The sequence below is a fragment of the Squalius cephalus genome, assembly GCF_949319135.1.
Source record: "Squalius cephalus genome assembly, chromosome: 12".
Taxonomy (NCBI): Eukaryota; Metazoa; Chordata; class Actinopteri; order Cypriniformes; family Leuciscidae; genus Squalius; species Squalius cephalus.
In genome coordinates this window covers 32,108,968-32,132,821 of record NC_137133.1, presented here as the reverse complement: position 1 = coordinate 32,132,821, position 23,854 = coordinate 32,108,968, and the positions used below count along the sequence as shown (strand labels likewise).

The window sequence follows — 23,854 nt, the reverse complement described above, 5'->3', positions numbered from 1 at the left end:
TGACAGATCACTTATAAATGAACTTTGCTCGATGACTGTCATAAAATGTGAGCAGTAGCCTAGTAAATAAGTGACTCCCCGCTAGGTCTTCATATTCTCTTGAGAAAAAGTTTGATTTTTTTTCATTGCATATTTGCTACATTTTTATTTAATTTATGTGTATAAGTTAGCCTACAAATCATACTGACCACACCCTAAACGTTTGGTATGACACAAAATATCATTCAGTAGAAATAAAAAAAAAGAAAAAAAGTGGTGTATTATGTGATATTAAAGAAATAATTTAATAAACCAAAAAGAATGTCTGAATCTCAAGGGTTGCTTTTCGTTTTCTAAGGTTTTGCTTTAAACTTCACCTTCATCACGCATAACATGTTAGCGTATAACACAAGTAATTCCATGTTATGAGTCATTTCCGAGCGAAGTCCAGGGAATAAGCTTATGCGTTCATCCTCCATGTTTTGTTTTTGCCTCAGACAAAGCCAGTCTTACCTGTTTTAACGCAGTTTGCGTGTGTATTGTGTTTCATTCTCCCTGATTGTATTTATTTGCTAAACAACAAAACCAAAAGTCACAAAAACTTTCTTTGACCGTCTGGAAGCAACCATTTCCACAAGCCTCTCCAAACATTAGGATTTCCTACACATACCCGCTTAGCTAGGCTATAATATTTATTATTTGATTAATTATTATATATAGGCCTACTAGAAAGTATTTGAGGGCATTTCTGTAAAAACAAAAAAAATGGGAAAAAATGAATTCCCTCCACCTAGCCGTCATATAACACAACTTCAAACGGAAATGGTCAATTATGATCACTAGGTGGCAGTGAGTGATCAGGAATAGAAAAAAAAAAAAACAATTCTAACAGACAACAGTTACCAATGTTCACCATGTTAATTGCATTTTAAAGATGCTGGGAAAATATCCAAGAGGCTTTTTTAAGTTATAAATTGATTTTATTAAATTTGTACTTTATATGTAGCCTATACATTACTTTTTTTTTTCATTTTGTATGTTTGGACATTGTTTATAGGCTACCTTAATAATAAAAAAAAATCTTTCATCAGGGAAATTCTGACAAAACCTCTGAACCCTCATGATTTATTATCCATATTACCTTTTCTCACGTTTTTTTTTTCTTCGCCATTAAAGGTATAGTTCACCCCAAAATTAAAATTTTGTCATCCTTTACTCACCCTCAAGTTGTTCCAAACCTGTATGAATTTCTTTCTTCTGCTGTACACACACACACACACACACACACACACACACAAAGATATTTTGAAGAATATGGGTAACCAAATAGTTGATGGGCCCCATTGACTTCCATAGTTTGAAAAAAAAAAAAAATACTATGGAAGTCAATGGGGCCCATCAACTTTTTGGTTACTGACATTCTTCAAAATATCTTCTTTTGTGTTCAACAGAAGAAAGAAATTCATACAGGCTGCACAACTTGAGAGTTGAGCAAATTATGACAAAATTTTCATTTTTGGGTGAACTATCCCTTTAAATATTGCATGCCATCATAACAGCCAAGTAGTGACACATTTGATACAGTATTAAGTGTGAGTGTTTGAGATTTGCATCTCAATTTTGCATGGATACCTTTTCTGTGATCGTGTGACAGAATTCTCTTAACTTTTGTTGGATACACTGAGACCTGAAAGTGGTCACATTAACCCTCACTGTACAAATTGGTTTAGTTTCTTTAATTGGAGTGATGTGGCCACACAGGAGGTGCACAGATAAATGTGCGGCTCAGAAAACACAAAACACAACAAAATAGCCATTGTGGGGATGTCATGTGTCTGTGTTTGTGTGCAGGCACCATCTGCCATGCAGCATGAGAGTTTTTCCCTTTAAAAATCCCATTTAAGCATTAGAAGCTCATTCAAAAGAAACCTCAGTCAAAAAAGATAAACCTAAACACTTTAATATAGTTATAATGAGTACATGACCACACAAGATGGATGGATGGATAGATAGATAGATAGATAGATAGATAGATAGATAGATAGATAGATAGATAGATAGATAGATAGATAGATAGATAGATAGATAGATAGATAGATAGATAGATAGATAGATAGATAGATAGATAGATAGATATATGGGTGGGTGGGTGGATGGATGAATCGATGGATGGATGGATGGATGGATGGATAGATAGATAGATAGATAGATAGATAGATAGATAGATAGATAGATAGATAGATAGATACTAAAAATGCACTATCCAAACTTAAATGGTTGTAATTCAAGAATGCTTTGGAATATAGACCTAAATTTAAAAAAAAAATAAAGTTATGGAAGTTTAAACTTACTGTAAATCGAATTTACTTTTTCTAAATATCGTTTTTACAAAATTACTATAAAATCAAAGCCATATGTCTAACCAAGTTGTGTTCCAAATTTGAAGTTGACATCACAAAAATTGAAGTTCCTGTGAGATTTTGTTTAGGTGTTGTTTGTTTAGGTTTCACCCACATTCCATTAAATTATTATTATTATTTTTTTCTTCTTCTTCTTCTTATTATTATTTTGATGGTTGTCCTGTAACAAAAATACATTTCTGTTCAAATATCACTTCTATCACACAGTATGGAACCTTGAGACTCAGACCTTTCCGACGATAAGTGTTTTGTCAAGATTAGAATTTTTTTTGCTTTTGATTATAAAGTAGTTAAAATATATTTTGTAATATGAAACCTGACACCACCCACTAGGGGAGGAGCCTGCAAAAATAATTTAGAGTACCGTTTCCATGGTAACACGACGTCCCTATGATGATTACTAAAATATGTGATATGAAAAAGGCGATAAATAAAAACAGCACCAAGCTTCCTGCTAGCTATAATTGGAAATAATGTAAACATCACAAGAAAGTAGCCTACTATAATAGTGATTTCATATTTATTTACCACAGATTAATACTCAGACATACTATGGCACATGTTCAAAAACTTGGCAAAATATTCTCTGACATTTTCTACACTATTAAGTGTTTTCCACATGCTCTGGTCACAAATCTCCGAATGAAGGATCTGAGCATGGACCACTGAGGTACCACTGAGTTATTTAGCCGGGGTTTTGTGCGACAGGTACATTTTTCTCCTTAGTAATCACCCCAGCAACAACTAACAGCTCCGCGCCGGCCAATGAGCTTGTGCAGCCGCCTCTGTCCTCACTTCCTCCGGCTGCGCTCGCTGGGTTTGGCTTGGCACCATCAGCCAGCACGCAGCCATCTTGGACTGAGCTCTATCTGGACTGGCAAACCCACACTTCGGGATGGGAGGAATTTAATCAAGCTGGAATGATTTAGAGCAGATTGTCTGGAGCCAAAGGACGAGACTGCGCATTCGGAAAGCTTACATCAAGACCCAGAACCGGTTTCAAGCGGACGCCCCCCCTCCCCTTTTCCTTGTCTGAACGCTGTGTGCAGTTTCTGAGGGGCCTGTGAACTGTTTGTGCTTGAGTTTACAATAGGCACTTTTTCAAAGTTTGCTAAAGTAATACAGTGCAGCATATTGGTTATGACCTGTTGGTTGCCAGATCTTTGTGGAGAGTTGCTCCTTTGTGTCACCGGTGACCTGTTGTGCCGTTATGCGTCTGGATAAATTATTGCATTAATCTGGATCTTTTATTTGTGCTGGGATTTGGTCTTGATGTCGATCGAATCCATGATCTTCATCAGCTGGTGCCCGGCAGCTGTCCACCCTGCAAACTGAAGGTTGCTGTGATCAGACAGACTTGGACTGCAAGAGATAAAGACACATTAAAATGTCAGCTAGAACACCACTGCCTACTGTCAATGAGAGAGATACAGAAAACGTGAGTATGAAAAGCCCTATTAATTCCGCTGAGGTTCGCTGGGATTGCTTTGTATTTCACAGCCTTTATTTGATTGGTTGCAAATTCCTATTCACTTTTAAACTTTAAAGCGTGCATACTAGCGCTGCATATGTTGATGAAACTATCAGCAAGGGTTGTGATCGTGTTTCCTACAGTTGTGACATTATCTAAAGTTATGGATCTCATGTTTTTACATCGCTCCATAGTAGGGTGAGCACCATCAAACAAACCAAAAGTTTGTGTGGGACATATGTTACCAACACTAAAACATAACCTGAAACATTATATAATGTCTATCTAACTTAATAAAAACATTTGTATTCTGCCTTTCAGCTGATAAAAATAATTTGTTCTTTAGTCCCTTCCAGAAAACACCATCACAAAATGTAACATAACATGTCTTTATTTTACGTCATTTAAATCCAACATCACTGAGCCCAAAGGCAGCAGGCATCATGCAGATAACTATTTTTGAAACAGTTCTGACCAAGTCCAACTAAAATCCAACAATTTGAAACATAAAATATAAAACAACATGAAATTAGATCATTGTCAGTCTTATATATTAAGCATATATTAAACCAAATATTTTTAGAAAGGATGTGAATTAAAACAACCACAGCAGGCAACAAGTGGATCAATTCTGTTAAATTAAATAATTTAATTAATTATTAATTATTTAGTTATTTAACAATTAAGTTAATTTTAATTGACCGAATTATCCATTTTATACACATGGAACGAATCACCGCTCCACATTTTGATTGACAGCTGTCACAACCTAGTAACCGTGTTTACTACTTTCTTTTCAACCATTGGATAGGGTTTAAAAAACGGCTGTTGTATTATCGCTGTTAAATATAGGTGAAAAACTAAAGAATAAATAAAACGCTTTCTTAAAAAGGCAAAAGAACGCATGCACGTTTTCTTAATATGATAATTAAAAACCAATAGAGTGATGAAAATGCTGTATGGTACAACGCAAAGCGGGACGGGTGGTCACTGGTCACCGGTCACCCTTCTCCATAGGCAAGTAGTCTGATCCGTCGGGGTGACACATAAACATAGGTGTGATTCTCACGCGCAGCTTCACTCCGCAAAAAAACTCACCCTCATGTCAAGCGACTTCCTGTAACAATATTTCCGACACACTGATGCAGACTATCAATGTTTCCCCTAGAGTGATACAGTGTAGCGGAATTTCTGCGGGAGTTATAGTCACACACTATATTTCCATAAAAATAGACCTCTGTAGCGAAAATATTGTTACAATGTATCAGCGTTAATATTGTAACGATATTTTCAATACAGCGGTGCTGTGTAACAATGTTTCAACTCCACTGTAAACCTTTTTTACTACCTTAATACAGTAACAAGATTTCGGTGTAACAGTATTGCCACTACAATCTAACTGAGTAACAATCAATAACTGTTTTCTGCTCCAATGATATTTAACAATATTTTCAATACGTCATAACAGTGTTTCCACTACACACTGAGATAATGTAACATTGTTTTCTTCTGCATATTGATACAGTAATAACACTGTATTTTCCACTACAGTGATAAAAATTACCAGTACAGATGTACAGAGTAACAGTGTTTCTTATAATGTGGAACACTTTTTTTGCTCCTGTGTAAACATATTATTAATTACTGTGATACAGTGTCCTTGTCACATATGTTACATGTACTTACCACAGTAATAACAGTAAATTATTCATAATTACATGCAACTAACCCTCAGCCAAATCCTAATCCTACCCTAACCCTATAGTAAGTACATGTAGTTGCTTAATATTACTCAATATATAATTATAACTACAATATATAACTACTGTGATACAGTGTAACAATATTTCCACTACAATTGTAACATGTAATAGTATTTGTAACCATGTTTCCATTACACTGATACAATGTAAAAAAATAAATCTGCTACATGTTGATTGATATTGTTACACTGTATTTTAGTTGTTCTTTGTAACAATTTTTCTGCTGCAGCGGTACAGTGTAACAGTGTTTCCTGTGACATGAAACTATTTTTCCACTCCAGTGTAAAAAAAAAAAAAATCCAATACAGTGTAACAGTATTTCCACTACTACAATTTTACAGAGTAGCAATATTTCAACCATGATGATATTTGAAAGTATTTCCAATACAGCATAACAGTGTTTCCATTGCATTGACACAATCTGCTACACTGTTGTCACATGCACTGGATGAAACTGGCATGTTTTTTAAGTTTAAAGAGAATTCTTTTTCCTCAGGTTTAAATTTGTAAGAAGTATATGAATGTATAAGTGTGGACTGGTGATCTGACCGGTCACCTTTAAGTTTTTGCTTTAGCTGTAACTTTTTTCAGCTCACGTAGATAGTCCTGTCTCCTGTGTAATATAAAAGTACAACTATTCCATGTTAGCAATCAATTAATAGGAGGTCGTTCACATTGCATGCATGATAAGAATACAATAAATGTTTCTTCAGTAGTTTTATATTAAATACAACACTGCATGACGCTACTGTCACTGCTTGACAAATCACATAAACAGCTCATTAACATTCGGTAGTGCAGTGTTTAAATTGCATCCATAATATAAAGAAAACTGGAAGAATAAAAAAAACTTGTTTTTAAAGCACTTTGAGTTACAGTGTCTATAAAAAGCACTGTATAAATGAAGTTTATTGTGCTGGAGATGGAGCTTGAGCTCTTGTGCGTCATTGGGTAGAAAAGGGACACGCATATAAGCAAGGAGACCTTACCTGCCTTTATTATCCAGTCTCACCACTGGTTGTCCTTGAGTGACGACTGTTCCCTTCTTTGGTACCCAGAGAGTTAAAGAGTGAGAGAGAGAGAGAAGACTCAAATCATCTGCACCCGTCGGACCTCTGACGACAAGTGTCGGAAATGTTTTCATGCTCCTCTGAGCATCGGTTTGTGTGCCAGACGATCAATGAGCTGTCAGCATCACAAAAACCGACCGATTGTCAGTTTTGATGCCATTCAGATCGCCAATGCTAGAATGAAGGGCTCCCACTCAGTCAAGAGGCACCGCATAACTATAGTAAGTGCTAATTACTCATTTTAATTAGGCTGATTAAATTTAGGATATGAGGAAAAGGCTATTAGTAATGAGTCTTTTGTAATTTGCGAAGCCATTCAGAGTCAGAGAGGAAGCAGATTTGTTGACACGGGAAGGTTTTAATGCATAAGTTGTGAGGATTTAGAGTATATTTGGGAAATGTTTAATCAGAACTACAGTGAATATTGTGATTGGCTCTTTAAAAGGTGTAAAAACCGACTGATTGCATTGTAGCACCTTGGCTGCATCAGATATTGACTGAAGCTGTTTTGATACATTTAAAGTGAAACTATGTTGAGATCTTATCAGCGATGATAATGTTTTTATGGGTTGCGATAGAGAAATATTACTCTGTGCTCTAGAATGTCCTAGATAAGCACATTTGTCCTAGAGGGAGAATTTAGGACACAGTCTTTTTTAAGGATCTGTCCTGGTCCTAAAAAAATTATTTTAAATGGTTTTGCTCTGCAAACTTCAGTTAATATAGTTTCAGACTTGACGCTTGATGTTTTTTAATGCAATCAATAATGCATTTAAAATGTAATGTCTTATTAGCCAAGGGAAAAAAACAGTACAGACTCAACATCTGCTTTTCTACAAATCAGACTGGACTTTAACCTGCTGTTTAGATGGCAAAATGTATCCTTATTTCATCTAATCAAGTTAACCAGTTTCTGTTTACTGTTGTAGTCTGCCGTTTTTAGTTACAAACAATATGTGCTATATTACTCAAAGCTTATGAATCATACATTACAATGTGGAACAATGCTCTCATAATACAATTTAAAATATGCTTTGTCGAGCTTCTTTCTTTGCATGTTAATGCTTTGCTTTTCTACTTTATTGGCTGGTTTAAAATTACTCTGTGTGATTTAAGATGTACTTTTTTGCTGTTACTTTTACTGTGTAATGTGACATTTCTAAGTGAAAAATATATATGTATATGAAGTTGGGGACTTAATTTAATCCACTGATAAGTAATTGATTAGATGCTACATACATTTGTGAGTTAGCTAATCATGAAGACTAGCGAAAAAAATATTCTTCGCAATAACATTGGCGAATTAAGACCAGAAGAATGTATTAACAAAGTAATTGGCTCAGGCTCATATATATATATATATATATATATATATATATATATTTTTTTTTTTTTTTTTTTTTTTTTTTTTCTTGAGCACCAAATCAGCATATTACAATGATTTCTGAAGGATCATGTGACACTAATCGCTATTCCACCTTCCGGCTGAACGGTTTTATGGTAAAGAATGGTTACGGTTATATTTCCACTTGAGCTTGGTTCGGTACGGCACAATTACAAACCGTTCTTGGTCTGGAATAGAATGCGCGTGTAGTGACAGGCTAAGTGTACATAGCAGGCTAAGTGTACAATTTGAGCAAACTAAAGTAAACAAAGTTAATCATAGAAATATCTGATCATCCTCCATAATGTGGTTTCTGTTTACATCTCATATCTCTGTAAACTCTTTGTATTACATTCCAAAGAGTTATCAGCTCCACTGTGGAAAATGAAATCATATCTATACCGGCTTGGCCGGATTGGCACGGAATGAAATAGTTTTGTTTAGTTTGGGCCGACTGTGGAAAAGCGGCCAATGCTTTGCCAGCATCGGGCATCCATCTGGAATAAATTACATTTTAAAATATATTAAAAGAGGTAACAATTATTTTAAATGGTAATAATTTCATCACAATATTATTGTATTTACTATTCTATTTTTTATCCAATAAATGCAGCCTTGGTGAACATAATAGTACTGTAGTATGATCCAAATTACACTGGTTCTGTAGTTTAAAGGAGTAGATCAACCCAAAATGAAACATTTGTGTTATTTACTAACCCTCATGTTGTTCCAAACCTGTCTTCTGTGGAGCATAATTGGTGATTTTTCAACTATTCCTTTATTTGTTGAGGAAAATAGATTAAGTAATACTCTGCATGACTAATGGTCATGTCTAGATGGAGTTTGAATGTCAAACTTAAAGGGTTAAATCACCCAAAAATGAAAATTCTGTCATTAATTACTCACCCTCATGACGTTCCAAACCCATAAGACTTTCGTTCTTCTTTGGAACACAAATGAAGATATTTTTGATGAAATCTGAGAGCTTTCTGTCCCTCCATTGACAGCTACACAACTACCACTTTATTGCTTCAAAAAGTAACACTAGAATGAACCTCATTGGTTCTTGTGGAAGCTCAAACGCGGTGCGTAACATGAGAATGAACCTCATTGGTTCTTGCTGAAGCTCAAACGCGGTGCGTAACACGAGAATGAACCTCATTGGTTCTTGCTGAAGCTCAAACGTGCTGCGTATCATGAGAATGATCCTCACTGGTTCTTGCAGAAGCTCAAACGTGCTGCGTAACACGAAAATGAACCTCATTGGTTCTTGAGGAAGCTCAAACGCGGTGCGTAACATGAGAATGAACCTCATTGGTTCTTGAGGAAGCTCAAACGCGGTGCGTAACACGAGAATGAACCTCATTGGTTCTTGAGGAAGCTCAAACGCGGTGCGTAACATGAGAATGAACCTCATTGGTTCTTGCTGAAGCTCAAACGCGGTGCGTAACATGAGAATGAACCTCATTGGTTCTTGCTGAAGCTCAAACGTGCTGCGTAACACGAGAATGAACCTCATTGGTTCTTGAGGAAGCTCAAACGTGCTGCGTAACACGAGAATGAACCTCATTGGTTCTTGCTGAAGCTCAAACGTGCTGCGTAACACGAGAATGAACCTCATTGGTTCTTGCTGAAGCTCAAACGTGCTGCGTAACATGAGAATGAACCTCATTGGTTCTTGAGGAAGCTCAAACGTGCTGCGTAACACGAGAATGAACCTCAGTGGTTCTCGCACGTCAAGCGGACATGCTTGAGCTTCCTTTTACCACAACTGATGTGTGAGTTGATGAATATTTACATGTAAATAAAAGCCTAAATTCAATCTGTTTATCATATAAAACGATCGAGTCTCTTAAGAAAATTTGGACTAAACTGCTCAGTTCATATGGATTAGTTTTATGATCTCTTTATGAACTTTTTGAAGCGTCAAAGTGGTAGTTGCGTAGCTGTCAATGGAGGGACAGAAAGCTCTCAGATTCCATCAAAAAGATTAAATTGTGTTCTGAAGATGAAAGAAAGTCTTACGGTTTTGGAACGACATGAAGGTGAGTAATTAATGACAGAATTTTCATTTTTAGGGGAACTATCCCTTTAAGTAATCTTGACCCAGATCTAGTTGTACTACCCAATTCTAATCACTAGAGCTCTTTTCATAGCATGACTCACAGTGATGCAGGCAACATCTTGTCGATCTGTCTCCTCTCAGGTATTGTTTCAGCCTTCAGCCACGTCATACCTCATTTCCTGCAGCCCATTTAGAGACCTTGTTCATTTTTCGTGCTGCGGTCTATTCATCTACATTGAATATTATTATTAAGATGTCTGATATAATTTAAGTCCCTTTGTTCCAGATGGACCGGCATTCTGCTTGAAAACGTATCATAGATGATTCCTCGCTGTGTGAGCCTATTGTGTCATCTCTGCCTTTTGTTTGCTCAGTGATGCTAACATGTTTAATAGATTTCTGCAACCATGTCCACTAATTATCATCGCTCATCAACCATTACAATTATTGATTCGGTAAGGTAGCTGGGTGTTTTTTTCTTTTGAGCAATGTCGTTTGACTCTCTCCACAGTTTGAGATTTTAACATCTTCTTCTAGTGGAGCCGAACTCACTATTTTACATTCTTATAACTTTACATTCGCTGTCAAACTTATAGTTGAATGGACTTGTCATTTATAGCTTCATGTTCACATAAAAAGTGATCTAGCAATGTTATACTAGTGTTAGTTATACTTGACGGGCAGGAAATATAGCTTGTCTTTAAAACAAAAACAATCATTTTATAAAAGCACCATTTCTGAAAGAATGCAGCTTCAGTGTTTTTCAGAGAAAGAGGAAGTCAAAGCAGAAATCCAGGATATCGTCTGACATTTTGTCCAGATTACTTTATTTACATGTCTCCCTTCCTATGAGGGGAAACTTTTTAGGCACCATACTGTAGCGCTAACAGATGTAGACTGGAACTCTTTGACTGGCACAGTTCACAGATTATATATCCTTGTTGGGAGGAAATGAAGATATTTCCCGTGGTGAAGCTCCTCTTTGAGGTTGTTGGGTTCAGAAATCTTCATGCAATCAGCATTTGACATTCCCTATGTTTCATTTGGCTGGCATTTAACGACTACCAAAACAAATGCAGTACACAGAGATCTCCAAAGTGATTCAAATTTTCATCTTAATAAAATCTTAATAATTTTAAACTTCTGAGAATTGATCTAATCTAAAACTGTTGGGCTCACCAAGGCTGCCTTTATTTGACCAGAATTAGCATAAAAACTGTGAAATATTACTACAATTTAAAATATTTTTTCTATTTGAATATATTTTAAAATGTAATGTATTCCTGTGATGCAAAGCTGAATTTTCAGCATCATTACTCCAGTCTTCAGTGTCACATGATCCTTCAGAAATCATTCTGATATGATGATTTGCTGCTAAAGAAACATTTCTCATTATCATCAATGTTGAAGACATGAAACTTTTAAACAGTGTATTTGTCTTTTAATAATAATCTTCTTTTTTTTTTTTTTATCTGTCTCCAGCCCACATCACACACAGATGGGCGGACTGAAGTGGCGTCCCGTCCCGGGCGGTCAGGGGCTCGCTGTCGGAACTCCATTGCCTCCTGTGCCGATGAGCAGCCACATATCGGCAACTACCGGCTCCTCAAAACCATCGGCAAGGGAAACTTTGCCAAGGTCAAATTGGCACGACACATTCTTACTGGACGAGAGGTGAGCTTTATGAAGATATGAATGGAGAAACTGGTTGGTTATACTAAAGGTCATGCGTTGTCACAGTAACACTTTACGTACTAGAGGCAATAGACATAATGCTTGAAAAATGCTTGAAGTCATGCTATTTTGTAAGAAAAGTCAAACCTGTTTTTACGTTAAAAATGCCACTATGAAAAAAATATATATATTATTTTATGTATATGTATTAAAATTATTATTTTTTATTTTTTTTGGGATGAAATATACGGAGCCCCGCACATGCCATGTGGATAAAAACAATGCCACGGATTAACAATTCAATCCCACGACTTACTAATACATCAGCATGTTTTACTAATTTGTTCCCTTGTTTTGAGTAAATCGTGCGCATGATATAAAAATGTATTTCCTTTTTTAGTAAATTGTGCGCACGATATAATGATTCGTTCCTTCATTTAATGAATTGTGGCCACGTTGAACTTCATTGGTTCTTGCAGAAGCTCAAAAGTGCTGCGTAACACGAGAATGAACCTCATTGGTTCTTGAGGAAGCTTACTTAATACTTAATACTTACTTAGCTTATTCATTCCCCCGTTTTAGTTAAATCAAAACGCGGGAACAAATTATTACAATGTGGCCAAGATTTACTAAATCGAGGAAACAAATTATTATACTGTGCACATGATTTAGTAATAGGAGGGAACAAATTATTATATCTTGTGCACAATTTACTTAAAGCGAGGGAACAAAATAGTAAATCGTGGCCAAGATTGACTAAAATGAGAGGAGAAATTCTTAATTCGTGGCCACGATATATATATACAGTATTTTTTTTTTTTTGCATGACCTGTGCATGGCTCCATAGAAATATGAGCTGGATTTGTTCCTGACTGCTTTTGTGGGATTCACTCTGATGTTGAGTTGAGCTGTAGCGATAAAACCATCAAAATTGATGCTCTTTTACTGGCGACTCGTCAGACCTCATTGAACAAGGCAGTAAAATGTATTTTCTTTCCCTTCTCTCTGTTTTTCCTGCAGGTGGCCATAAAAATAATTGATAAGACACAACTTAATCCTACCAGCCTTCAAAAGGTAAACATTTTAGGATTCTTGCTGAACTATAAAAATCCTGTCCCCTACATTCTCAGTCTCCCCTATCTTTCTCTCTTTTGCTGGTTTAAGGACAAGAGCGTGCAAGAATGGAATCCCTCCATTTGTCCTTGTAGAGCAAATTAAACATTAACCACATATGAAGATAGCATTGCTGTACTTCTTTGCAAGTTCGAGGGACAGCTGCCTTTGGAACACTGGGTTTTATTGCTTATTTTTATAAACATCATAGTTATCGTTTTGATTTGGCATTAGTTGACATGTTCATTTTCATCAGCACAAGATGCAGACCAAAATCAAAAGGACTTCTGTTCAGAGTGGTGCATGATGGGAGAGCAGCAGCTGATGGAGGAACCCTCAGTGGACTTGGATTTCAGAGGCAGCTAATAATAGCATAAGCCGAGAAACCAGAATGAGAGGCTCGAATAATAACTACACATTTGCAGAGCGCTTAGATGGGACACTTTGCTTAGCGTGAGTCTCTTGGACTTTGTTGGTTCTGATGTCATATTTGGTGCCAAAAAATTGTTTTTTTTTTCTCTGGATGGACCATATAGATCACATTGTCAGATTGAGGTCAACGTGAGGTGTTGATGTTCTCTTCCACTGGCTGCCCTTTTCCCTATAATTAGCTGGCACTTGTTTTTTCCAGGCCATTGATTTAGGCCGTTTTCCATTTGCGAGCCGATTGACAGTCCATGGCTCAGGTTGTGTCTCTGGAGGGGAGGCGATGATTAGTTTGGGACATAAGGGGCAAAGACTGGGTATGACCCAGTCCCAGTGCAACCCACTGCTACACTCAGTATTTCCAATTAAAAAAGCAGAGGTGTAACCCTGGCATCCTGGCCAAATTTGCCCATTGGCCTCTGTCCTTCATCATGGCCTCCTAATCATCCCCATATATAGAGAGCACTTATATACTGACTGGCTTCATCACAAACTTCCTTGTGAAACATTAAAGTAGACTAGTGTGATCAACAGTGCAATTTATTTTCATATTTAATATTTCCCAAATTATTCAAAAATATTCAAAAATAATGCTTTTTTTACTCGAAAAATGAGATGCTTACTCTCAGATAAATGAGGCCTATGATTAATCAGATGCAAATAGAAATATAAAACCAGTCCTAATTGAAAGAGAACAAATTAAAGGAACACGCTGACTTTTTGGGACTTTAGCTTATTCACCGTATCCTCCAGAGTTAGATAAATCCATACATACCCTTCTCATCTCCGTGCGTGCCGTAACTCTGTCTGACGCACCCACCGCTAGCCTAGCTTAGCACAAAGACTGGAGGTAAACAGCTCCAGCTAGCATACTGCTCCCAATAAGTGAGAAATAACGCCAACATTTTCCTATTTACATGTTGTGATTTGTATAGTCACAGCGTGTACAAATAACAAGGTCACATGAGACACAGCCATCTTCTAACCGTATACATACTGGTAACTATATTCTCAGAAGGCGAAGCACTGCTACTTGGGTGGAGGGATTTGCTCGCAGCACCTGAGAAGTCCTGTGGTGAGGAGCAGAGAGTTCACTCAGAATCACTCCGCCCAAGTAGCAGTGCTTCGCCTTCTGAGCACAAAGCACAACATGTAAATAGGAAAATGTTGGCGTTATTTTGTCACTTATTGGGAGCAGTATGCTAGCTGGAGCCGTTTACCTCCAGTCTTTGTGCTAAGCTAGGCTAGCGGTGGGTGTGTCAGACAGAGTTACAGCATGCACAGAGATGAAAAGGGTATGTATGGACTTATCTAACGCTGGGGGATACGGTGAATAAGCTAAAGTCCCAAAAAGTCGGCGTGTTCCTTTAACAAAAAAATTTAATCCAATAATGGGTGATGATATAGCATAACAAGTGATTAATAAGCTATTTTTTAATAGGCCGGTCATTTTTGACCAGGAACAAAAAAAGTGTTATGGGTTTTGAACACAACCTGAGGGTTAAATAAATAGTGGAACCGAAATTTAAGACAATATGGAATAGCAAATGGTTTACTAGATCATGTTTTCGTAAGTGGTTGGCTGAAACTGGTTTTTCAGTGTCTGATACTGATATATAGAGACCAGCTGATGGCATATAAGACCATTACATATGTGTGAAAATAATATTTGATTTTCACAAATTGGTCTCATTTGTATCAGTTAAATTATACTTTATATATTTATTTTCAAATTTATGACACATTTATTTAAAAATAATACGCTAATTTGTGGAAATAAACATTTATTTAACATGGCAATGCTTGAAAATTCACTAAAATGATTTTCAAATGAATGCAAAAGATGGGAACGATGCTAATTTTTCTCACTAATTTTAAATATGACTGATTTATACTACAGTTTTTTAAATAAATTAATACTTTTATTCAGCAAGGATGCAAAAACTGTGGAGAAGTTTATGATATTTCTATTTAATGATAAATGCTTCTTTCTATTCATCAAAGAATCTTGAAAGAAATTTATTGCGTTTTCCACAAAACACAATCGTTTTCAGCATTGATAATAAGAAATGTTTCCTGAGCAGCAAATCATCATATCAGAATGATTTCTGAAGGATCATGTGACACTGAAGACTGGAGTAATGATGCTGAAAATTCAGCTTTGCATCGCAGGAATGCATTTCAAATAAATTTCAAAGAGACTTCTTTCAAAACCCCAAACTTTTGAACAGTAGTGTACGTTTGAACCCGACGAGACTACAAGCAGTATGACTAATTTGGTCTAAATGCCTCGGTTAATGAAAATTCAAAAGTCAATTCTTTGGTGTCAAGGTTTTTTTTTTTTTATTGTTCCATCATAGAATAGTTTTTCATTTGTATTATTTCTCTCACCCTCTGCAAAGATGTTTGCCATCTCTGCTCATAACTCATGTCAGCGGGAGTGTTAAATGACTGTCCGTCCGTACTCCATAGTCCTGGGAGGGAGGCTGAGTCATCATTGCTGATTCAGACCCTGCAGCCGTAACTCACTTTCACTGCTTGACATTTCATAGCTCTGATATCTCATGTCTGATCTTTCGCATTATAACGGGGAAAGGGGATGTTGGAGTAATGGTAGTCTCAGCCTCAGATGTCATGCCTACAGACCTCCATGCATATGCATATTGCACACAAAATGGGGAACACTTTGGGAATTTCAAAGTCCTCATCTTATTGGTTGAATTCTACAGGATTTCCAGGAGACATCTGTGTCGCTTTCTTTTACGGTCCACCTGGAAACAAAGCCGTCGTGATGCCAAACCCTCTCATGGAAGAAGAAAACCGTCACGTTTACAACTGTGACAATGAGCACGTTTACATGCACACCAGTAAGCTGATAACTCAACAAAGCAAAAATCTGCTTATTGAAATAACCTGTTGTCCGGGTTTACATGCAAACCAATAACCAGGTTATTTCATTTGTTGTGTCGGTTGTGATGTTAAAGCATAAAAAATCGAAGAAGAGTATTGCAACATGTCAGCGAGAAACTTACAGCCCATATATTATCCTCTCATGCAGTTAATGATGCAGCATTTTGACTGTAGGCTCCCACTTCTTCTTCTGCTGCACGAGATGAGAGCACTTTTATCATTTTTTGGGTTAAGAAAGAGTCTGAGTTTGCGATGTATTTCCTCCACCTTTACTCCAGAGTCTTGATGCGCTTAAATCCACAGTAAGGACGCGTGCGTTCCTGTCACATATCACGACAGAAAGCAGGTTAATGCTTTTACATGCTGAGCAAAATCTTCGTAAAGGCCAAAAATGTAGCTGTGACGTTCGGTTTATGCTTAAGCCATTTATGACCTTACTCCGATAAAAGAAAACGGGTTAACGCGTTTACATGATCACATGCATTATCAGCTTATTATGCATAACCGAGTTAAGAATGTGCATGTAAACGCACTCAATGAGAGCTTATCAGGATCAACTAAACACTGGATTTTCAAAAGTATGTGAAATTCATGGCGCCATTGTTGCAGTAACGTTCTTGAATGAACAATTTGTTAGATGCATGCCGGTCTGTTATCGTAGGGACATTTTCATGTCTCTAAACATGACGCCGAACAAAATGAACTGTGATTGGTTGCTGCACATATCAGATGTCCTCTTGGACTGTCCTTGGCCAATGAAAGCTGCTATGGAGTCCAGACCTTCTGAATGTTGAAATGGGTTTTTTTTTCTTCTTAAAGCTGAATTCAGAAATTCTTCTAGTCAATTGTAGGTTTCTATCCCTATTCAGCATCAGGTGCAAAAACAACCTTTTATAATGGCCGTTTATCTGTGTATGGATCTTTGGCGGAGGTCTTGAGAGTTGTTTGTTGTGTAAGTGGATTGTTGTTTTCTTCTCTGGACTTGCTAATGAGACCCACATGTGGGAGTGAATGGGAAGTGATGACCCCGTTTAATATTGTCAGTAGTGGATGGTTGTCAGTACTGGACCGCCCCAGACAATGGTTTAGATGGCAGCGCTAAAATGTTTCTTTTTCTTTTTTTTTTTTTTTTTTTTTTTTTTTTTTTAGCTGACGCTTTTATCCAAAGCGACTTACAATTGCTATATATGTCAGAGGTCGCACGCCTCTGGAGCAACTAGGGGTTAAGTGTCTTGCTCAGGGACACATTGGTGTCTCACAGTGGATTCGAACCCGGGTCTCTCACACCAAAGGCAGGTGTCTTATCCATTGCGCCACACCACCCCAAAGAGGCTAAATGTCTGACCCATATTGCCGAAGTCCATAACAATCCTTGCACAAATAAAGAGGTTATTATCATATTTATGCTATAGAAAAGTTTACTAAAGGGATAGTTCACACCAAAATGAAAATTCAGTCATTGTATACTCATCCTCTTAAACCTGTGTGACTTTTGTTCTTCTGTGGAATACAAAAGAAGATATTTTGAGAAAAATGCCTCTGTCTTTTTTCATCCATACGATGAAAGTCAGTGTTTATGTTGTATTGGTCTTCAGTGTTCTTCAGAATATCTTCTTTTATGTTCCACAGAAGAAAGAAAGTCATACAGGTTTGGAACAACATGAGGATGAGTAAGTGAAGACAGAACTTTAAGTTTAGGGTGAACTTTATTAATTACTCACCCTCATGTCGTTCCAAACTGAAGCTCAAGGATGTTCACTTGACGTGTGAGAATCAGTGAGATTCATTTTAGTGTTACGCATCATGTTTGAGCTTCTGCAAAAGAACAAATGAGGTTTGTTCTCGCACGTCAAGCAGGTTCGGATCAAGCGGCAACCTCCCCGTCTCTCTCTTGAAACCAACACGGAAGTGAGTTAAACTGCAATTCATCGACTGGCCGCTTGAGGCTGGATGCAGAAGTGAGTCAAATCTGCATCTCCACCATGTTAAAATGCCCAACTTTACAGCAGAAAAAAACATGTTTACAGCCTGGTGCAAAAAGTGGCTTTGGTCTATACAGCTAATTTTGCCCTTCATGACAACTGTGAGGGGGGTGAATTTTTTTATAACTCATCCGTTTAAATTATATTAAGCCTTAAATTTCTGCATAATTGAGGGTGTCCACTTTTGAGTGACAGGTGGATTCCCGCTGCTGTGGTCATTAGTCATCATTAGCCGTTTGTCTGCTGTCTGTTAGCCGTCATGTTACCTCATTTCATCGTCTGACTGTAAAAATAAATAAATTCGGGAGTGACGCGCTGCCAAGATGGCGACGGTCGGCCACGCCCACTTTAGGCTTCAAAAACGGTCTTCAGAAACCTACGGGTGACGTCACGGACACTACGTCCATATTTTTTTACAGTCTATGGTTCGGATGAGCTTCTGTTTATGTTCACTGATGACTGTTTAAATGTGAATAAAAGATTGAACATATAAAGATTGAGTTTCTTCAGAAAATTTTGACTGAACAGCTCAATTCATATGGATTAGTTTTATGGTCTCTTTATGAACTTTTTGAAATGTCAGTGTCAGTTGCGTAGCTGTCAATGGAGGGACAGAAATCTCTCTATTAAAAATATTTTCACTTATGATCAGAAGATGAACGAAAGCATTTCGTGTTTGTAATGACATGAGGGTGAGTAATGACAGAATTAAAATTTTTACAGTGAATTAAAAAACTAACCCTTTATTTATGTTTTAGTTGATTTCAGGTGTTTTTAGCTGTTAATATATAGTTATTTGTGGCTTGTAGTTAATTTTTTTTTTGCTTTCAAGTAATCTCTATGCTAGTGTACTTCTAAACATTGACAAAATTACCTTTTATATGCGGTTAAAATGTATAGTCTTTCTCTTCTGGGACAATAAAGCAAAAATATCAATGATGTACCTTGAATTTGAGGGCATATAATTTTGTTTTATTAATTTATCTAGCATCCAATACCTTATTATTAGTATTATTATGTATAATAATAAATGTAAGCATTTTATTGGGGAGTGTACATATTTTCTAGCGTTTATTTACCATCTCATACCACACCACCAGTATTATTACTATTATATAGTATTTTTATTTATTTGTTTGTTTGTTAGGGTCTTTAAACCCCAATTTTAAAAAATGTTTGTATTTAGGATACTTGCAGTTATCTTTGCGGTTTATCGCTAAGCAAAAGCCACTCTAAGATCCTATTGCTGCTTACAGTGCAATTTTTTTTAAAAACATGCAATAAATACTAGATATAGAGGAAAATTGCTATGCTTAATACTGAGTCAGTTTTACACGTCTTGGAGCTGTATCATTTGGCACGCAGCTCTTTGCCATTAACCTTAATATTTAAATACAGCATCCACCCACACACCTCAGGCCCTCTCACAGACAATGACCACTTCTGTGCTTCCCAGAGCTTTTTCTTCTTCGTCTCTCACCGATGCCGTTTGTATTTGCGTTGGTGCGACCACTTACGCAACCGTAGAGAGTGGGAAGACAGCCTCTGGTGCTAGTTCCATCTCCTCGTTTAAAATTAACCTCTTTTTATGTACGAAAAACAGGTTGGAGTCAGCGATCGACAGGCGCTGCGATCGAGTCAAGGTTGAGAGCACGGAAGCACGCCGAGCACTCAATAGCTAAAAGAAGCGGGTGAACGTCATCATTGCGTGTTTTCAGACTGCGCATGTGGGTGTACGTGGGTGTCGATGTAAAGGAACTCGCACTCTTTCTTGCAGCTAGTGAATGAGGGACATCTGAGATCAGGGGATGTGAATGAAAATGGAATGAGTCACCATTTCTCTCCTCAGAGAAGACTTGAATCTGAAGTTCATTCTTGAGCGCATCGCTCTGATTTGGTCTACAGCAAAATCGTCCAGCACCTGCTCAAATGCGTTTATTTCTGGTTCAGCATCTCCTTTGTGTGTGGCCATGAGGAAAGGGCAGGCGGATTTCTTAAAGTACAGGCGCTCTTCTGGATGGGTCCTAGGGCTGCATGATTTATGAACATAAAATTGATGTAGCAATTAGGCTTAGTACAATTGTCAAATTGCGCAGGCTATATTTAAATTAAATAAATATATGCAAAATACTGTCAATTAACAAACAGTGTCGTGCTTCATTCTGAAACCAGCCGCACATACAATAGTCAACATTTGAAGTGGATCAAAAAAGTTCATCAAAGTTGTCCTAAGACAAGAACGGGTATTGAACGGGTAAAGGTTTTGATCCACTTCAAATGTTGACTACTATATTTTTATTTGCCACCAACCCATCAAAATAAAAGCTTGATGGTTTACTGTTAGAAAATGAAGACATGTATTAGTATTGTAATTTCACAGTGAAATAAATATTTTTTTATTTTACAGTAGTATTATCACAATTTTTTTTCCTCAATGTTTTTATTAAATAATCACAATCAAATCATATAATAATTATAGGCGCGTTCACTGCATGTCATAATTACGAGATTTCAACACGTGTAAGCTGGGGATTTTTTTTTGAGAACTCCTACTTGTACCATGTGACCACTGTACCACCTGATCACTGCAATTTCATTTAGGGCATTGATAGTGGTGCCATAGAAATACGTAATTCCCAGTACGAGGAGATTATGAACAGCTCAGAGTAGACGGTCACGTGTTGTCATCTCGAAATTGTGGTGATTATGACATGGCGTGAACGCAGAATATTATTATTTTGTAGTCATATTGAATTTGTCGAAAACAGTGGGAATGTGACCTATCAAAACTCTAGTGAAAAGAGTTTTTTTTTTTTTTTTTTAACTCTTCACTTTATGGTTACTTAAAAGGTTTGAGTTGTTTTTTGGAAAAAGTACCCAAGTATGAACCCCAACCTTAAATTGTTTAACCCTTCAAGGATTACCTTAAAGTAAAATTTATATTTCATAAAAAATATTTCATTTTTTATGCAGATGCACATCCCCAGAAAATCACCTCACTCTACAATGATTAATTTTTCAACTCATCTGGTGAAAATTCCTGGGGGGGTTTTCATATCGCAATAAATGTTTAAAAAAATAAATATAATTTTTCTCCGATATCGTGCATCCTTAATGGCAAAGCAAAGGTTCAGGAATGTTCAAAGCCACAAAACCTCTGCAGTCTGGCAGCGTTTTGCGGGCCTGTCTTCCCGCTGGCATTGACCTCATTTCGTGCTTGCATCATCCAGAAAGCAATGCATCTGTGCAGGTCCATTTGTTACTTGTCTGACTAATTATGTCTGGATTTGCCCTGAGATTTTGTAACATCTGGATTGGTTGTTATTCCTGTCCTCCTTCGGTTATCAACTGTAAATATGAATAAAGAAGCAAGATCACGTCAATTACTTTTTAAAGATGTAAAATGCACAAATGTGGTAGTAAAAAACCTCAAGCACAAAGGCAGGACTTTTTGGGTCGCTCCGCTAGCCAGACATGCAAATCTTCAAGTTGCTTCTTTGTTCTTTTTTATCTCAAGTTTTGCCAACTGGACTTCGATAATGGACTTCCCATTTCCTGTTTTTATTCCATCAACCAGATTTGACTTTTTATTGTGAATTTCTCTGGTGTGCCTTCCTCTAACAGCAACACTTAGAAATTGTATTTAAGCAATTCTCACTGCATTTCTTTAAAAAACAAATCAAATCCAAAAGAATGAAGTACACAGGAAAGCTCGGGAGTCTTTGTGCTGCATGGTTTAAGTATCAGATATTAATAGCACAGTACTGTGTGATTTCCATATACAATGGTACATGTTGAATTTCACCATTATATTTTTCCTATTTTTAGGACCATTTTCTTTGTAACATTTTCATCTTATAATTAAGTAAATTTTCCTCCAAAACTTTACTTTACTGTAATTTAACGCCATACCAGCTAAAACAATATAAAAAAGTGAAAAATGTAAATAATAATAATAATAATAATAATAAACAATAATAAAGTAAAAAAAAAATAAAAAAAACTACAAAAAGGGTTTAAAAAATAATAAAAATCTGGTCTCGTTTCATTAAAAATCTTAGTCCTAAAGGCTTCAAGACATAACAGTCCATGAAATATGTGTAAATAACGGTAAAATTGCACAATCACATACATGCACACATCCAGAGCATATGTTGTTGCATGATACTCACATCCAGACTATAAGCTCCTATCTTAGAAATAACTACAAATTTCTCTCCCGCCCATATGCATTGCATGCATGTAATGTCTTATGTTGTTAACTTCAAATGTGGTTTTAAAAAATGTATCTTATCTAAATAGTAAGCATCATAGACAGTAACTCAAATGCGTGTGAGCAAGTGGAGTTCCAGGAAACACGACCTGTGCACTGTAAGGTCTGGCTGGCATCTAATAAAAATTTTCCACTGAGTGAGAGGCAGATATGAAGAAAATATTCCATCCTCGACACACAAACTGAACAAAAACAAAAAGAGGATAAACAGATAATAGAGAAGAAGAGAGCTTTCAGCCCATCTGGGTGGTGTTGCACCGGATAGGATGTGATGTGACCGACCCCTGCATAATCCTGACACCTTTGCCCCTTTTCTCTTCAAACAAGGGTAGACCTGATGATTAAACCAATTAGGAATGTTGCTTTAAATGCATTCAGGCCATCCCGGTGTGTGTGTGTGTGTAGCGTCCTAATGTGACTTCAACATATCCCTTACTGACTCACGGGATTAAACTTTTGGTTATTTGGGATTAATTTTATGCAAAAATTTCTGTGAAACAAGCATCTAAGCAATTTTTAAAAATATTATAGACAATCAGCCATTATGTAAATTTTTTTTTTTTTTTTTTTTTTTTGCAGAAATTAATACTTTTAATTCAGCAAGGATGCATTAAATTGGTCAAAAAGTGACCGTAAACATTCATAATGTTACAAAATATTTCTATTTCAAAGAAAAGCTGTTCTTTTAAACTGTATATTCATCAAAGAATAATGAAAATGTGACACAGCAGTGTACATATTTAAGAGATTCATAATTATTTAAAGAATTATTTGAACTAGTAAATAATTACTAGTACCTGTAGTTCAACTAGCTCTACTAGAACCACTAATAGTATTTTTTTTTAACCCAGAATGTTGGCAAATAGGTCATTATCTTGAAGCTTTAGTTACGGTATTGGAGGATAGTTTGGAGAAGCATTGTGAAAAGATTCATATACTGCATGAGATTAGATTTCCCTAGAATTAACTGAAAAACAGTTGATAATTTGCGCCTTCTTTTTTACCAAGGTTGTGCGAGGGGAAAACACATTCTCGTTTGATTCAGACAGGATTACCACAAAGTTTGTCTGGGAAACTCAAATTTACCTAATTCCGTCATGGCAAGTGAGTCGTGTCCAATTGGAGCTAAAGCTATGTCACATTGTTAACCGAAATTGTGGCTTTCCTCAATTGATTGACACATTTGAACGCTTTCAAAGTCATTTTATACTGTACATTGTTATAAAACTATGCTTGGGCGTACAGTTTTTCTTTGCAATGTGCCTTTCATTTCAGCTTGGACGTTTAGTGTCTTTGATATTTGTTTAGATTCAGGTTGTTGTTT

At 36.6% G+C, this 23,854-nt stretch overlaps 1 protein-coding gene across 20 annotated transcripts in view; it reads left to right on the top strand.

The window, feature by feature from the left end:
- Positions 1 to 3,214: 3,214 nt before the first annotated feature.
- The window catches only part of mark3b (MAP/microtubule affinity-regulating kinase 3b), a 65,684-nt gene continuing 45,044 nt past the window's right edge, over positions 3,215 to 23,854 (top strand). For 8 of the 20 annotated variants that reach the window (XR_013822882.1, XM_079887401.1, XM_079887398.1 and 5 more), the window contains exons 1-3: positions 3,215 to 3,837; positions 11,635 to 11,826; positions 12,847 to 12,900. Coding sequence is in view for 18 of the 20 variants with exons in the window: in XM_079887401.1 (XP_079743527.1) it covers positions 3,787 to 3,837; positions 11,635 to 11,826; positions 12,847 to 12,900 (297 nt within the window). In the remaining 2 variants the exon portion in view is untranslated. Of the gene's footprint in view, positions 3,838 to 6,690; positions 6,925 to 10,220; positions 10,294 to 11,634; positions 11,827 to 12,846; positions 12,901 to 12,990; positions 13,393 to 23,854 lie in introns of those variants that run through there. The other 12 variants (XM_079887406.1, XM_079887394.1, XM_079887403.1 and 9 more) reach the window with 9 other exon arrangements.